At 47.9% G+C, this 18,699-nt stretch overlaps 1 protein-coding gene across 1 annotated transcript in view; it reads right to left on the minus strand.

Annotated features, from left to right (window-relative positions):
- ANKRD54 (ankyrin repeat domain 54) overlaps positions 1–18,221 on the minus strand; it is a 50,924-nt gene extending 32,703 nt beyond the window's left edge. Inside the window, exons 1-2 of the mRNA XM_075320862.1 lie at positions 17,981–18,221; positions 6,725–6,772 (exon numbers count right to left, since the gene is read on the minus strand). Coding sequence (XP_075176977.1) covers positions 6,725–6,772; positions 17,981–18,158 — 226 coding nt within the window. The 5' untranslated portion in view covers positions 18,159–18,221. The remainder of the gene's footprint in view (positions 1–6,724; positions 6,773–17,980) is intronic.
- Between the last annotated feature and the right edge of the window lie 478 nt (positions 18,222–18,699).

Consider the following 18,699-nt stretch of genomic DNA (forward strand, 5'->3'; position numbering starts at 1 on the left):
CCGGATTATGGGTCTGCAACCACGGAAATCCCAGTACCAAGGTATCCTGTAGATTATGCAATACTAAAAATGTACAAGTTTCCTGATGCGCTGGTGCAACTCTCATAGGCACCTGGGTCCAAAATTGGGGTTTATGTTCTGCCAAAGGGGTAGCATCAATGCCCCTTAAAGGAATAGGAGTTTGCAAAGGAACCATGGGGAAACCACAATCCCTAGCAAACCCAAAATCCATCAAATTGAGTGCTGCGCCTGAGTCCACAAAGGCCAATGCAGAAAAGGAAGACAATGAGCAAATCAATGTGACAGACAAAAGAAACTTTGGTTGCAAAGAACCCACAGTAACGGAAGTAGCCAATCTCCTTTCACGTTTAGGGCAGTCAGAGATAGTATGAGAAGCGTCTCCACAATAGAAGCACAGTCTATTCTTCCGTCTGAACCCCTGCCGACCAGCATTACAGAGGATCCTATCACACTCCATAGGCTCCAAAGGCTGTTCCACAGGCACAAAACCAGCAGGTATCTTCCTGCGCTCACGTAACCGCCTATCGATCTGAATGGCTAAGGTCATAGAGGCATCAAGACCAGAAGGGATGGGGAATCCCACCATTACATCCTTCACAGCATCAGCAATACCCTTGCGAAAAAGAGCCGCAAGCGCGTCATCATTCCATTTGGTAAGGACCGCCCACTTACGAAATTTCTGACAAAACGTTTCTGCAGAATCCAAACCCTGAGTTAAGGACAACAAGACCTTTTCTGCTTGGTCTACAATATTGGGTTCGTCATATAATAATCCCAAGGCCTGAAAAAAGGAGTCCACATCACTGAGAATCGGATCATCAGACGCTAAAGAGAAGGCCCAGTCCTGAGGGTCACCACGCAGCAAGGAGATGACAATCTTAACCTGCTGTACGGGAATTCCCTGAGGACTTAGGGCGCAGGTCAAAACATAATTTACAATTATTTTTGAAGCTCAAAAATCTCGCCCTATCTCCCGAAAAAAATTCAGGAACAGGAATCTTAGGCTCTGCAAGGGGAGTCTGTGCAAGATAAGACTCTATACGACGAACCTTAGCATCAAGATGAGCAACACACTCATCTAATTCATCCATGCTAGAAAAAGAAATCTTCCACAGAACCCAAAGAAGAGGAAAAACACCAAAAAAAAAAAAAATGTTTTCTCAGCAGCTTTTTTTTTTTTTTTTTTTTCCTTCTTAAGAGTACCCTTTAAATTTGTTGGCCGGATGTACTGTTATGATCCAGAACCATGGAAGACCACCACAAATCATTGGCAAAAAGGTGACAAGAGCATTGGCAACTAATCTGGCCACCATCCCCTTACTAACCATCACAACTAGAAGCAGCCGAGGGGTGAACTAACATCCTGTGCACCGCGAACCCAGCCGGAGAACTAACTATCCTAAAAGGTAGGAAAGAATAATATCTCTGCCTCAGAAAATAGACAAGAATAGCAAGCCCCCCACATTCAAAGACTGCGGTGATATAGGAAAAACACAATACACAGGTAGATGACAGGATTAGCAAAAGGTGAGGCCCCCGCTGACTAAAATAGGAAAGGTCAGGAAAGGGACTGATGGTAGCCAGAGAAAAACCCTGCAAAATACCAACTTCCTGATAGTACAAAAAGGCCCTCAGATCGCACGATCTGAACTCCGTCCTATACCAGGTGCCCTGGTCATACCAATGAACAGAAAACAAGAATTATAAAGTCAACAAGCCATAAACACATGGACCCAAAGGAGCTATACTCCACACATAACTGCAGGGAGTTCCTCAACAATCCACTGAGGGGAAAAATCCCTGGAAGGAAATAAACTGAAACCAACCACAACAAATCAATCACAAACCCAGATAAACAAAAGAACCAGACAATAAATAAAGAGCAAGCACTTATCCGGGGAAGATGTGGTGTAGAGCAGGATTAAGCAGGCTGGAGATACAAAGAACAACTGACATCTGGCAACAGCCTGCAATCAGACCAGGACTTAAATAAGCAGAGAGTTAGCAAAGGAAACACCCATTGCACAACACACCTGGTCCAAGTCCAAACCATTCCTGGCCACCAGAGGGAGCCTCCCAGCAGCCAAAACATAACATTCACAACACCTCTGTGCCTCTTTTTTACTCAGTGTCAACTGACCTGCGATGAGAGTCATATGTCAATTTCTTTTGCGGGTACTCTAAGTTTTATGTGCAAATTTTTGCCTTACACTGGCATGAGAGGCAGAAAATCTGCATATAAAAAAGAAAATGCGTTTCTATTGCATTACCGCACAGAAAACACATGTAATCCACACATGTTTTTATCGATTCCAGTTTATCAAAGCCAAACCCCTGGAGGTATCAAAAACAAAGTAGCTTTCAATGAGAGATCTTCTCTGAAGTATACTGCAACTCTTGTATACCTAGTTTCTTCCCTCCCCCCCTCTTTTTGTATGATGCCTGAAATAAAGTCATATGAAAAAGTTTGGGCACCCCTATTAATGTTAACCTTTTTTCTTTATAACAATTTGGGTTTTTGCAACAGCTATTTCAGTTTCATATATCTAATAACTGATGGACTGAGTAATATTTCTGGATTGAAATGTGGTTTATTGTACTAACAGAAAATGTGCAATGTGCATTTAAACAAAATTTGACCGGTGCAAAAGTATGGGCACCCTTATCAATTTCTTGATTTGAACACTCCTAACTACTTTTTACTGACTTACTAAAGCACCAAATTGGTTTTGTAACCTCATTGAGCTTTGAACGTCATAGACAGGTGTATCCAATCATGAGAAAAGGTATTTAAGGTGGCCACTTGCAAGTTGTTCTCCTATTTGAATCTCCTATGAAGAGTGGCATCATGGGCTCCTCAAAACAACTCTCAAATGATCTGAAAACAAAGATTATTCAACATAGTTGTTCAGGGGAAGGATACAAAAAGTTGTCTTAGAGATTTAAACTGTCAGTTTCCACTGTGAGGAACATAGTGAGGAAATGGAAGAACACTGGTACAGTTCTTGTTAAGCCCAGAAGTGGCAGGCCAAGAAAAATATCAGAAAGGCAGAGAAGAAGAATGGTGAGAACAGTCAAGGACAATCCACAGACCACCTCGAAAGACCTGCAGCATCATCTTGCTGCAGATGGTGTCAATATGCATCCGTCAACAATACAGCGCACGTTGCACAAGGAGAAGCTGTATGGGAGAGTGATGCGAAAGAAGCAGTTTCTGCAAGCACGCCACAAACAGTCGCCTGAGGTATGGAAAAACACATTTGGACAAGCCAGTTACATTTTGGAAGAAGGTCCTGTGGACTGATGAAACATAGATTGAGTTATTTGGTCATACAAAAAGGCTTTATGTATGGAGGCAAAAAAACACGGCATTCCAAGAAAAGCACTTGCTACCCACAGTAAAATTTGGTGGAGGTTCCATCATGCTTTGGGGCTGTGTGGCCAATGCTGGCACCGGGAATCTTGTTAAAGTTGAGGGTCGCATGGATTCAACTCAGTATCAGCAGATTCTTGACAATAATGTGCAAGAATCAGTGACGAAGTTGAAGTTACGCAGAGGATGGATATTTCAGCAAGACAATGATCCAAAACACCGCTCCAAATCTGCTCAGGCATTCATGCAGAGGAACAATTACAATGTTCTGGAATGGCCATCCCAGTCCCCAGACCTGAATATCATTGAAAATCTGTGGGATGATTTGAAGCGTGCTGTCCATGCTCGGCGACCATCAAACTTAACTGAACTGGAATTGTTTTGTAAACAGGAATGGTCAAATATACCTTCATCCAGGATCCAGGAACTCATTAAAAGCTACAGGAAGCGACTAGAGATGGTAATTTTGCAAAAGGAGGATCTACAAATTATTAATGTCACTTTTATGTTGAGGTGCCCCTACTTTTGCACCGGTCAAATTTTGTTTAAATGCAGATTGCACATTTTCTGTTAGTACAATAAACCTCATTTCAATCCAGAAATATTACTGAGTCCATCAGTTATTAGATATATGAAACTGAAATAGCTGCTGCAAAAACCCAAATTGTTATAAAGAAAAAAGGTTAACATTAATAGGGGTGCCCAAACTTTTTCATATGACTGTATTACCATTGTCCACTTTATCTCTCTTTAGGCGACTGTTTCATGCCGGTTTGCAGTACCCATTTGATTGTATTTTAACTTATTCCAGTAACAGGTTTTCATTGCTAATTTTTTTATTTAGAATTTTGTACTAGTTAACCTTTAATAAAAATAGATTGAACATAAAAACAAAGCAGCTTTATTTAGCAGACATGAGATATCAAAAAGAGAAACAATGCAGTGTCACAGATGCAATGAAAAACCACACAAGTACCTAATTTCCATAATGGGTATAGAAATGCTGCAGGATCATCGTGGGAACGTAGCTTTGTTTTCAATTATTTTAAACAGTATTTATTAATTACTCACACAAGTGGTCTCATACATCTGATCCTATAAAATAACACCGCATTACTTATGCAGCACAGTGTATTACTTTATTTTGTCAGGGTATGTGCACACGTCGTCATTTAGGTGTGTTTCTTTGAGCGGGTTTTAGGCCTGTTTCGGAAGTCAGTGATTCTGGTACGTATGTGATAGTTTTTATACGTACCAGAATCACGGACATACGCAGACCCTTTATAATCAATGGGTCTGCACACACATCAATGATTTTTCACTGACCATGTCTCCGTTTGCCGTACACGAGTGTCCATGATTGCCGCATGGAGACATGTCCGTTTTTTTCTGGCATCAATGATGTCCCACAAACACAGACACTATGGTGTGGTCCATGTAACACGTACCAGAACAAAAAAAAAAAAAAACAAAAAAAAAAAAACAAAACAAACTTACATTGAAAATAAAAAAAGCATTTTCAACTCATCTTCAGCGACGCCGTGTTCGGCAGCTGATGTCTGCTTCTTCCTGGCCGGCTCATTATGGCATGTTTATTCATGAATGCAGCCAGAGCCGACCCAGAAGTAGCTGCAGAGGTGAGAGACACAGCGGCCAGATGTAGCAGAGTCGGAGAATAAGCACCACGGACAGCAGGAGCGGGGACACGCGAGTTTATCGTCATGTGCAATCACGGAGTATGGATCACGTATCACGGATTGCAGATGGAGAACACGTGTGCCGTGAATCTCTCAGGACATAGGCGTTGTTTACACATCAGTTAATGTCTGTTTTTCACTGACGTGTGAAACAGGCCTTATGTAGCTTTTGCCACAGCTCTCAACTATTTTTATTTTTTCTATTTCATATATAAGATAGTGACAGCTTCCTAGTGGAATAATCAGGACACTTTTAGCTGCTTCACAGGTTTTAAAGCCTGAAGTGGTTAAAAGTGAAAAAAAGAAAAAAAAATATGCACAGTGAGTCGTCTTGACATTGCTAAACATATGTGAATTCTAACGAGCAAAGAGAAGAAAAAAAACCAGCTCACCCTTTCAGGAGATTAGAATATCAGCCAAGAACGGTGCACGGACTTTTGGTAGTTAGACCTTACTACCACGAATTGCAGGGAGGAGGAGATAATCCAGCATCCAGTTCCAGAAATTTAAAACATCATATTTTATTCAAAATTTCATTAAAATTCCATGTTCCATGGTTGCATTAAAAACGCATCATAGCAGGTGTAAAAAGGGAGGACGCGTTTCGGACGTATAGGTCCTTAGTCTAGATTAAGGACATGTACGTCCGAAACGCGTCCTCCCTTTTTACACCTGCTATGATGCGTTTTTAATGCAACCATGGAACATGGAATTTTAATGAAATTTTGAATAAAATCTGATGTTTTAAATTTCTGGAACTGGATGCTATGTTAATTCTACTCTTTTGGGTGGGCTGCAGGCAGAATCCACCTGAAAATGACCCTTCGACTTATAGGAAGCTATTCAAGCCTAATTGTTCCACACTGCCTTTAATTGGAGTAGACATACGGCATATCGGAGGTCTTAGTTAGGCCTCCGGGTTCCATAGCGCCACTGCGATCACATTGAAATGGTGCCGATGGGCTGCCAGAGGAAGAAACCTCCCTCTGGCAAACTTCTATCATGCTCCTGTCAATATTGACAGTGGCATATGAGGGGTTAAAATTGCTGGGATCAGTGAAAACACTCATTGTAACAGTTGTAGCAGGAGCACGGCTCTGTATATCAGTCGGACTCATGCAGCCGATTGTATCAGCAGGGATATATGGATGTCAGAGTTCTAAGGGAGTATAAAAAAAAAATCCCCCAAAACACAGAACTTGTTTCACACAGAGCCAAGCACCTCTGCATGTAAACACTTACAATACACTTGTACACAAATAGTTTTCCATTATTTAGTCATCATATATGAACAATGTCAATAGAAATCCCATCCACTGTGCTTGTGCTGTACATCGCAGCGTTCAGGACGCAGCGAAAACACTGTGCATCCAAAACGGTGTGAACCCCGATCGTGGGCACGCAGCCTAATAGGTGTCTGATGGAGGGTGACAGCTCCTGGCCCACCCAGCGCTCGCTGTCTTTGGTCACTGTTTTATATCAGTCATTGCAGCTCCACCTGTTCATCATGACAGGATATAAGCTGGAGCACAGCAAGAATAAAAGACCACAAATACAGAGGCAGAAGATGGAGGAAACAGATGTGCCTTAATGATGCATGCACTGTATATAGATGATCTAAGTAAATAACTACCTGTGTCTACATCATTTCCGTTGGCCGCTTCCCGTAACTTGCGAAAAGCTGTTAGGAGAGAAGTTAAATAGATTTTTAACAAAGTATAAAATTATTACTAGGTGGTGAAAATACCGTAAATATAAAGAAGACCAGTCCCCAGGACTAAAGTAGTCAGTTTCTTTCTGTAAGGCCTAAGCCACACGGCGAAAAAAATCAGTGCGAGTGGAGTGTGATAAAACATCGCATTCCCCTCGGACCAATTCTAGCCTGTGTGTCAGCGCACATGAGCGATTATTTTCTCAGCCCTAATCGGACCGAGAAAACAATCGCAGCATTGTAAGGTGAGACCCTTTTCTCTCGCACCCATTCAAGTGAATGGGGCGAGAGAAAAATCGCACTGCACTCGCGGTACTCCGGTGTGCATAGCGAGAATCACAATAGCCGGCGAGAATCACAATAGCTGGCTACGGAGGAGAGAGGGAGAGGAATCCCTCCCTCCCCTCCTCCGTGCCGGCCCGCCCCTCTGCAGTGCTGCTCCGCCCCTCCGCATCACCGACCCACCCCCCGCAGCTGAGGTCCGCTCGCAGGGTCAGACCTCAGACGCAGGCACACTCGCATGACACTCGGCTCCTGCTGTGCTGCCAGCGTGAGCAGTCTCATGCGAGCATCGCAGTAGTGCCCCGTGTGGCCCCAGCCTTATGATAGTTCTGCTGCTCCTTTGAGTGTTCAGTTTTTTGGACTTTTTCATTTTTTTTTTTAATTAAATGCCACAAAGTTTCAGAGATCCTTTTTTTTTTTTTCAATTCAGTGTTAATTCTCATGACCACCACCAAGAGGGCGTGACTCACAAGCCTTTCTGGGGGCATTTTTTTAGACTGTTCTGCATAATCACTGCAAGCACCCAGGCGAGCAATGGGAATACAAGAAGTGCATAGCAAAAAAAAAAAAAAAAAAAAAAAAAAAAAATGTAAAAGGATTTTTGGGTACTCATCATGAAATACCTTTCTCAGATTGGGAAACATAAGAGACCATGGGTGTATGCTGCTGCCACTAGGAGGCTGACACTAGGCAATAACAAAGTTAGCTCCTCAGGAAGGTACACCCACCAATTGGCACGAAGCTAATCAGTTAGTGAGAAATCAGTGTGTGAGAAGCCAATGTAAAGCAAGAACAAAGCTAAGAACATAGTTGACAACAACAAACGTTTATACAAGAGCTGGAGCAGTGTCCCTAATGAAGGCTCAGAAAAAGGGATTTTACGGAGCGTACCCAAAATCCTCTTTTCTCTTTCGCTTCATTGGGGGAGGGGGACACAGGAAACCATGGGGCGTCCCGAAGCAGTCCCAAGGGTGAGATGAAACCAGAATGGAATAAGGCAAAATCAGGCCTAAGCTTAAGCTACTGCTAGATGCAGAACCTTAGGCTATGTGCGCACTTACCGGATTTTTCGCGGATTTTGCCGCGGATTTGCTGCATGTTTCGCTGCAGAAAATGTTCATAACATCTCTGCAGTGAATCACCAGCAAATCCTATGGAGAAAAAAAATCCTGTGCGCACTGGGCGGAATTTGACAGCTGCGTGTTTTGCTGCGGAAATCCCGCAGCAAAAACAAGTGCATGTCACTTCTTTTCCGCACATCGCTGCGGGATTTCACTCCATTGACTCAATGTTAATCATGAAATCCCGCAGGGAATAACGCAGGCAGCAAATTCTGTGCGGTTCACTGCGTTTTGCTGCGTTATTCCCTGCGGTATTTCGCGGTTTACCTCCGGTAATGTACATCACTTGCTTGCGGTTTTGCAGGGAAGTGATGTCATTACAGGAACAGGAAGTCGTGCAGAGTAAACACACACACATCACAGACACACACACATCACAGACCCAGAACACATCACAGACATAGAACACATAGACACAGAACACATAGAACACACATAGAAAGAAAACGGAAATATAGAAAACAAAGAACGTGGGCTCCGCTGCATATTCACCGTCCAGCCGAGGTAAGCACACAGCGGCGGCCCGGTATTCTCAGGCTGGGGAGGGAGAGGGGCAGGGGTAATGTCCCCCGCCTCACTCCCCCTCCCGCAGCCGAGAATATCAGCCGCAGCTGCCCCGGCACTGTCGCATGCATTATGCGGCAATACCGGCGTGTCCTCGGCTCTTCTTGCCACCGTGTAGCAGTGGTGGCAAGGTAATACAAGGGTTAATGATGATGGGGGACCACCGCCATTAACCCCAGGCTTGATCATGGCAGCGTCTATGTGACAGCTGACATGATCAACCCGTAAGTAAAGTGAAGAAAACACAGACACCAAAAATTCTTTATTTTAAATAAAACAAACAAGCCTCGTTCACCAGTTTATTAACCCCTCCCGCACCAAAGCTCCGGCGTAATCCACACAGCTCCGACTCCGGCGTCCTGCACTGCTGACATCCAGCCGCGATGTGTCACAGACACAGGCTGAATGCAGCAGACAGGAGAGGTAATTATCGGTCATTTCCCACGGCCGGTAATGTGAACTCACTGCCGACCGTGGGAAATGCAGCGATCTGTCCTCTATCTATCTATCTATCCCTCTGTCAGTTTATCTATCCCTCTATCTATTCTTCTGTCTATCTATCTACTCAGAATTAAATGACTTTTTTTTTTTTTTTTTTTTTTTCAATGTGCTTTATTGCAGTGAATGCAATAAAGCACATCCCAACCCGCACGCGGCAAAACCGTGGCAATACCGCGAACAATACCGCGGTAAAACCGCGGCAAACCGCGGCAAACCGCATGCGGTTTTCGGGTGCGGTTTCCCGCGGTTTTTTACCGCGAGTGCGGTAATCTTTGAGAGGATGCGGAATTTTCTCAAGAAAATTCCATTTCCCAGTGCGCACAGAGCCTTACTTCTGAAACCGGCGTCAGCCGAGTTCCTAGGTATGCACTTGGTAGAATTTCGAGAAGGTAAGAACCGGACCAGGTAGCAAGGACCAGGTAGCAGTTTTACAAAGCTGCAACATGGAAGCTTGATGCTTTACATCCCAGGAAGCCTCCACTGCACACATGGAATGAGCTTTGACTCCCAGTGGGGTTGGCCTGTTCTTTACTCGATATGCTTCCAAAATGGGAAAGCAGATCCAGCGGGCGACTGACCTTAGAAGCTGGGAGGCCTCTACGACAGCCTTCCTGAATCACAAACAAGGAGACCGTTTAAATCAGCAGGGGAAATGCAGGATTAGAATACCGCGCCAAACCACAGGAGTCCAGGTGGAGATAGTAAAACTCTTTTCTTTATTTTCACAGGTCTTTACACAGGTCTACGCATTTCAAGGACATATCCGTCCTCTTCCTCAGGACAAATGTGCAGAGAATACTTGAAATTCCCCTGCTGATTTAAACCACTCCTGCTGCGGGTCCGCTGCCGTCCACGTTATCTACATGCTTTCAAAGGAGTTGTGACTATCACAACCCTACCAGGTGAGTGTTTCTCCTGACATTCACCACCCTTTGTCTACCGGGTAAGACCCTATTGCGCCTTATCTTTCCACAGCTTTGCCGTGCAAACAAGGAGACCGAACATCTGAAAGGTGCCATTCGGAAAAGACAGACGTAACTTGTTAAGTGACTGTTCCCGAGGAGTCGTTGGGGACAGGCAGAAGGATGGAAGAATGCAGTGCTCTTTGGAGGCGAACAGAAGAGCACACTTTGGGGAGAAAAGAAGGAACCCGACGAAGAACCAACTTGTCTGGATGAAACTCAAGACATGCCTGCTGGAGGTGATAGCCACCAGAAAAGCAATCTTCCCGGAGAGGAGAGAAAAGGTAAACGTCTCGAATGGACTCAACAAGAGGACCCTGAAGGACGCCCTAAACCAGACTGAGATTTTAGGGGTCCACGAGAGACTGATATAGTGTGACAGAATGGGCTACCCCCTGCATGAACATCTTGACCCAAGAGTGGGAGGCTAGGTTCCATTGGAATAGAATGGACAGAGCCGAACCCTGTCCCTTGAGAGTAAAGGATCTGGAAGATACTTGTCTGGCCGCACACTAGTCCACAAAAAAAAAGTCCTAAGTCTGGTGGTAGACCCAGGAAGAAGAGGGTTTCCTTACCTTGATCATTGTCTGTATGACCTGGTGCGAAATATCTAAGTGCTTTAGGACCGCGGCTTCAAAAGCCATGTCGTTAAATTGAGAAATTGTGAATTTTGGTGGAAGAGAGGCTCCTGAGAAAGGAGGGCTGAGCGGTATGGTAGCTTCCACTGGACATCCGTTAGAACATTACATTTCTGCATACCACGCTCTTCTGGGCCAGTGTAGTGCCACAAGGATGACCAGAACTCCTTCCACTTTGATCTTCTTGACCAGACAAGGAATCAGAGGGCAACGGTGGAAAAAAAGGTACGGCAGGTTGAATTTAGACCACAGAAGAACAAGAGCATTGATGCCTATCGCTAAGGGATCATGGGATCTGGAGACGAATTAAGGAATCTCCCTGTTCAACCTGGATGCCATCAGGTCAATGTCGAGAGTGCCCCACCTGTGAGAGATTTGATTAAAGACATCCAGATTCAGAAACCATTTGCCCGAGGAAATGCCTTATTGGCTTAAGAAGTGAGAGACCCAGTTGTCCATGCCAGGTGTGTGTACTGACGAAATTGCTAATACCCTCTGCTTAGCCCATGAGAGGATCCAAGAGAACTCGCCATCAATGATTTGCGCTGGATTCCACCTTGGTGATTGATGTATCCTACAGCTGTGGCGTTGTCTGACTGGATTTGCACCGACTGCACAACACAGGGTCCTGCCAGTGACGGAACGCGGTAAATGGCCCTGAACTGAGATGTTGATGGGGAGGGAGGACTCTTGGGAGTCCCGGCATCCCTGTACGTGAAATGGTGAGGCACGGTGCCACAACCAAGCAGACCAACGTCTGTCATCAGGATCAGCCAATGCAACGGAAAAAAAGGAATGCCTTTGATGAATGGGTGAGACTTGCCACCACCTCAGGGTTTGTATCACAAGAGGGGGGGGAAATAATGATGGGATGGTCCACAGAGATCTTATTGTCACTGTGTGACAGGAGAGTCAGTTGAATGGGATGTGTGGGGAACTGTGCAAAGGGAAGAGCCTACATTGTGGTAACCATCTTACTCAGCATGCTCATGCAACTCTGGAGTGAATCCCGCACGATAGGGAGGAAACTTTCTTCAGGAAAGAAAATCCTGGAGCGAGCGATATCCAAAAGCATGCCCAGGAAAACTAGACATTGGACTGGTATCAGAGACTATGTTGCCCTGTTGACAATCCAGCCTAGAGAGGACAGCATGTTGACAGTGATTCGAAGACTTTCGCAACAGGCTCAATGAGATGGGGCCTTTATTAGAAGATTGTCCAAGTAAGGGAGATCACAATCCCTCTGGGACACAGAATGGCCATGACGGCCGCAATAAACTTCATAAAGACGCTGGGTGCAGAAGATAAACCGAATGGGAGAGCTGTGAACTGGAAGTGATGATTTTGTACTGCGAATCAGAGAAATCTTTGATGAGCATCGCAAATTGGTATGTGGAGATAAGTATCTATAAGGCTTTGTGCGCACTGGAAAATGGAATTTTCTCAAGAAAATTCCGCAAGCACTGAAAGATTACCGCACTCACGGTAAAAAAACATGGCAAACCGCACCCGAAAACCGCATGCGGTTGGCTGCGGCTTTACCGTGGTATTGTTCGCGGTATTGCCGCATGCGGGTTGGTACATGTGCTTTAATGCATTCAATGCAATAAAGCACATTGAAGAAAAAGAAAAAAAAAAAAAAAATTCCTTAGATAGCAGATAGATAAATAGAAGAATAGATAGAGAGATAGCTAGATAGAGGGATGGATAGATAGATAGAGTCCCTGTGAGCACACGCTGCGTTTTCTCACGGTCGGTAGTGAGTTCAAATTACCAGCCGTGGGAAATGCCCTGTGGTTACCTCTGCTGGCACGTTGCGAGGCTGCATTCAGCGCTGTGTTTTCACTTTACTTACGGGTTGATCATGTCAGCTGCCATGATCAAGCCTGGACTTAGTGGCGGTGATCTGCCGCCATTAACTCCTTATTACCTGGATCACCACCGCATCACGGCATCTAGAAGAGCTGGGGACACTCCGGTACTGCCGCATAATGCATGCAACAGTCCCGGGGCAGCTGCGGCTGATATTCTCGGCTGCGGGAGGTGGGAGAGAGGTGGGGGACATTAACCCTGCACCTCGCCCTCCCCAGCCTGAGACTACCAGGCCGCCGCTGTGTGCTTACCTCGGCTGGAAGGTAAATATACAGCGGAGCCCACGTGCTTTTTTTTCTATATTTCCGTTTACTTTCTATGTGTATTCTATGTGTCTGTGAGGTCTGTCGGTGTCTGATGTGTGTGTGTTTACTCTCTGCTCCGCTTCTTCTTCCTGTCATAATGACATCACTTCCCTGCAAACCGCAGGCAGCGATGTACATTACCGCAGGTAAACCGCGAAATACCGGAGGAGATAATGCAGGAAAACGCAATGAACCACACAGAATTTGCTGCCTGCGTTATTCCCTACGGGATTTCTCGATTACATTGCAGTCAATGGAGTGAAATCCCGCAGCGACGTGCGGAAAAGAAGTGACATGCAATTATTTTTGCTGCGGGAATCCTGCAGCAAAACATGCAGCTGTCAAAATCCGCATAGTGCGCACAGGATTTTGTTTTCCATTGGTTTTGCTGGTGATTCACTGCAGAGATGTTATGAACATTTTCTGTAGCGAAACATGCAGCAAAACCGCAGGAAATCTGCGGGAAAAAACGGTAAGTGCGCACAGGGCCTAAGGATGTACACAAAGCAGATGAATTCTTGAGGTTACATGAAGGCAGTCACTGATCAGAGGAACTCCATTCTGAACTAGCGAATACGGACTCACTTGTTCAGGAGCTTGAGGTCTAGAATGGGTCGAACAGCGCCATCTTTCCTTAGAACCACAGAAAGGTTTGAATAGAAATAAAAAAAATAAACAAAAACACCACCACACAGTCTTGAGAGAATGGGAATGATGACTCCTGACTGAAAGAGGTAACCGTGAGCTAAGGTGGAATCCTTGGGATGGTGGGAATTGAGAGAGAAAAAAAAAAAAAAAATACCACCTTCTTGCAGCAAGAGGATACAATCTCTCTGACTTAGGTGTCATCGATTACGGAAAACCAGATGTCTTGAAAAAGAAGACGCCCACCCAAAGCGGATACCCGGGTGAGGACGTCCCATCATGCGGAAGAGAATTTGTTGGACCTGAAATGTGAAGATTGGTTTATTGCCTCCGAGGCCTCCAGTATGGAGTCGACTTGAGCGAAGGCTTCTTCTCCTGTTGAAAACGAGAGCAGTCGCGGTGGTTGGAACGCTCAGTAGACGTGAATTTACAAATTATTGTCTTAATGGCACTTGGGTTTCAGCTGGGGAAGAAAGGTACTCCGGTAGCATCAAAGATAATCTGATCCAATTTTGTTCCAAACAGACGTGAGCCTTGAAAGGAAAGGGTGGTAAGAGACTTCTTCAAAGCCGCATCAGCATTCCAGACCTTGAGTCAAAGAACTCTGCGAATGGCCACGATGTTGCTGGATGCTACTGCAAAACAAGCAGCAGTAATAAAAGATGCTGAAAGGTGGTACTTCCCAGCGTGGGAGATATGGTCTACCAAGTCTGCCAGTTCGTCGAGAGGAGTGTCTGAAAGGATCCCTTCTTGACAGAGCTTTCCCCAGGCAGATACGAAATCTGGACAGAGAAAGATGTGCCAACGGCCTCAAAGTAGAATTTGCCAGGGATTCAATGAGGGATTCGCATCCTTGAGAGAGGCACAATCCGGAAATGGGAGGATCTCAGTGGCCAACTGAGAAACCAGAGGATCAACAACTGAGGACTCTGCCCAGTTCTTGATGAGGTCAGGAGGGAAAGGATACAAGATATTCACTAATTTCCTTTTCTGAAAATGCCTTTTTGGATGCCCCCATTCTTTGGATAAAACACCCTCGAACTCTTGGTGGTGGTAAATCACCCAAGGTGGGGCGCTTTGTCTTCTTGAAGGATACCAAAGGCTCCGCTGGCGGCAAATCTTCTTCCTTGACATGGAGAGTTTGGTTGACTGCCAGGATCAGACTTTTTACCATATCCTGAAGCTTGTTGGCCTGTTCAGAGTTGAGGGAAGAGTCCGACTTGGAGTCTGAATCTGAACCACGCGCAGCTTGGAAGTCCGGTGATGAAGAGCGTGAGATGGATGTTAACCTAGAGGATGTAAAAGGAGACCTGGAAGAGGAAGTGGAGTGCATCTGCTTCTTGGATGTTTTATGCAATCTGCCTTCATGGAATGCATTAACCAGCGAATCAGACCCGCCCTGGTGAGCAGTCCGAACATCAGATGCGCCCTACGGGTTCAGCAAATATCCTATAAGCGATACCAAGGTTTGGGACACCTTGGCAAGAACAGAAACCGAGCGGTAGTCCACTTGGGAGGAGGGGGCTTGCTCACAACACAGCCAGCCACAGATTCCTGGGGGATTGCATTGTATAGGTACTTCAGTTGGGTCAAAGGCCTGGGCTTTGACATGAAGGTAGTTTATTACATGAAGAGCAGGTAAAAAGGTATGGACGATAGGGTAAATATGACAGATGGTTTTCCTGGGATTAGGCATAGAGAGATAGGAAACATCCCTGCGAAGGAGTGCTGGAGAAGCCTATGCGCCACAAGGACAAAGCCTACTCCAGTTCCCGAAGCAACGGTCAATCAGGTCCTGATTCTGTGCCAAACATGTGGTTGCAGTCCCATGAAGACTGGCGGAGGATGCAGAAGCTCAGGGCAACATCTGCCATGGATGGTGCCAGAAATAGGGGGGGGGAGGCAGAAACTGGGAGACTGCAGGTGCAAGAAACGCACACGGCTGTGAGTGGAAGGCCGTAAGAAATGAGGTGATTAGCCAAGAAAATGGAGAGCCCTGATTGCCTGGAAAATAAGGCTAATAAGTGCACGAGTGACAGCATGCGAGCGGGAAGACTGTGGGGGAGTGAGGTGTCCTGGAGGAAGTAGGCATTGGCAAAGCCAGGGGCTAAATTTGCGGGGACAGACCATGAGCCAAGGGTCCCGGGAGGTCTCTAGGAATAGATCCATCTTTCACCCAGAGCAGTCTCGCTATGGTGGACAAGTAGACTGGCGATAGTAAGGGGAAAAGGGAAAAAAAAAAAAAAGGGAATTCTGCCAGACAGGCCATAGGGGATGTGATATGGATCAGACAACACTGTTCTCTTGGTCACGAACGCAGAAGGAGGAAGTGAGTGATTACACCCTGCTTAGATGGAACCAGGTCTCGGAGAAGCCTTGTGTTTACAGCTTGGCTCCAGTTGATGGGTGTATACTACTGAGAAGAAACTAACTTTTATTGCCTAGGGTCAGGAGCATACACCCATGGTCTCCTGTGTCTCCCAATGAAGTTATAAAGAAAACTGGTTATTTTTCACCTAGTGACAAGTCCCCTTAAAAAAAAAAAAAAAAAAAGTGTTTTTCTGAAATTACAGGTTTCGTCAGCAATTAATTGATATTTTATAATCACTGGAGTCCAACCTCTCGAATTCACAGCAAAAGTTGAATGTATTACAGAGAATCTGGCTACCCAAAGTGCAGTGAAGTTCTGGTGCTGTGAATGGGGCCACACAGTGATCCCCCAGCATCGCTTGACAGGCTGTCGTTCTTCCGCCTCATAGGCTGCCCTCCCCCCCCTGCTGCCTGACCGGCTGCCGCCCCGCCCCCCCCGTGCTACTGCCTGACCCGCTCCCCTCCCGCCGTGCTGCTGCCTGACCCGCTGCCCTCCCCCACGTTCTGCTGCCTGACCCGCTGCACTCCCCCACGTTCTGCTGCACTCCCCCACGTTCTACTGCCGCCTGACCCGCTGCCCTCCCCCCCGTACTGCTGCCACCTGACCCGCTGCCCTCCCCCCGTGTTGCTGCCTGACCCGCTGCCCTCTCCCCTGTACTGCTGCTGCCTGACCCGCTGCCCTCCCCCCGTACTGCTGCTGCCTGACCCGCTGCCCTCCCCCCGTACTGCTGCTGCCTGACCCGCTGCCCTCCCCCCGTACTGCTGCTGCCTGACCCGCTGCCCTCCCCCCGTACTGCTGCTGCCTGACCCGCTGCCCTCCCCCCGTACTGCTGCCTGACCCGCTGCCCTCCCACCGTGCTGCTGCCTGACCCGCTGCCCTCCCACCTTGCTGCTGCCTGACCCGCTGCCCTCTCCCCCGTACTGCTGCTGCCTGACCCGCTGCCCTCTCCCCCGTACTGCTGCTGCCTGACCCGCTGCCCTTCCCCCGTGGTGCTGCTGCCTGACCCGCTGCCCTCTCCCCCGTACTGCTGCTGTCTGACACGCTGCCCTTCCCCCGTGGTGCTGCTGCCTGACCCGCTGCCCTCTCCCCCGTACTGCTGCTGCCTGACCCGCTGCCCTTCCCCTGTGGTGCTGCTGCCTGACCCGCTGCCCTTCCCCCGTGGTGCTGCTGCCTGACCCGCTGCCCTTCCCCCGTGGTGCTGCTGCCTGACCCGCTGCCCTTCCCCCGTGGTGCTGCTGCCTGACCCGCTGCCCTTCCCCCGTGGTGCTGCTGCCTGACCCGCTGCCCTTCCCCCGTGGTGCTGCTGCCTGACCCGCTGCCCTTCCCCCGTGGTGCTGCTGCCTGACCCGCTGCCCTTCCCCCGTGGTGCTGCTGCCTGACCCGCTGCCCTTCCCCCGTGGTGCTGCTGCCTGACCCGCTGACCTCCCCCCTGTACTGTTGCTGCCTGACCCGCTGCCCTTCCCCCGTGGTGCTGCTGCCTGACCCGCTGCCCTTCCCCCGTGGTGCTGCTGCCTGACCCGCTGCCCTTCCCCCGTGGTGTTGCTGCCTGACCCGCTGCCCTTCCCCCGTGGTGCTGCTGCCTGACCCGCTGCCCTTCCCCCGTGATGCTGCTGCCTGACCCGCTGCCCTTCCCCCGTGGTGTTGCTGCCTGACCCGCTGCCCTTCCCCCGTGGTGCTGCTGCCTGACCCGCTGCCCTTCCCCCGTGGTGCTGCTGCCTGACCCGCTGTCCTCCCCTCCACACTGTGTGTCAGTAAGGGGCGTCCAGTGCTCTAGTGACAACATTACTGACTTGCGCCCCATACACATCCTGTACCTCCTGACTGCAATACCAGGTCCAACCCCTTTGCAGCCTGCACAACACACGGGAGGTATTCTCTGCATTCCGAGCCTTGTCAGCAGCCGCCTGCCACACTTACCATAGCTCTCCCTGGCCAGCGGGCACAGCCTGTAGCGATGCTGCCGGTGGGATTTGACCCGGCCCCCGGGGCTCCTCCGGGGTTTCTCGGGCTCTTCCCATAGCGCTCTCAGCAGCTCGGGGACCCCCGTGGCCAGCTCCCCGGGGAGAGACGAATTCCCCTGCTCGTCTAGCTCCATTCGCTCCACGGGTTCCAGACAGTCCACTAGGCCGGAATCACCATGGCGACCAGCGACCACAGCCAATCAGCATCGAGGAAACGTGCCGTCGAACGCCCTACGCACAGAAAAGCCCAACAACCAATCGGAAGGCGTGACGTCAGACGTGCCACCCTGAGGACGGGAGCGTGCACAGCTGGGAGGGGACTCGGGAGGGGACTCGGGAGGGGAGGCCGGGGTCAGTGCGTGGCTGCTGCTAATCCTCCTCGTCACCGTGCTCCTCTATAGGACGCTTATATTCCATTCATGTACATTCTATCATGTTTCCTCATACTTTTTTTTATAGCCTAAGCCTTGTGCACACACTGGATTTATTTTTTGGTGCAGTTTGTGGTCCTAATTTGGATGTATGACCTTCCCCGGCAAAGTCTATGAGAAATCCGAAAGCCTGTGCGCACGTTGCTTCTTTTTTGCTTGCAGTTTTGGTTGCAGAAAGCAGTGTGTCGCTTCTGTCGCGGGCTGGGAGGACGCCACTGCTCTGCGCTCGCTAACGCTCGGGTCC

This window comes from Anomaloglossus baeobatrachus, chromosome 8 (assembly GCF_048569485.1).
Source record: "Anomaloglossus baeobatrachus isolate aAnoBae1 chromosome 8, aAnoBae1.hap1, whole genome shotgun sequence".
NCBI classification, from domain to species: domain Eukaryota; kingdom Metazoa; phylum Chordata; class Amphibia; order Anura; family Aromobatidae; genus Anomaloglossus; species Anomaloglossus baeobatrachus.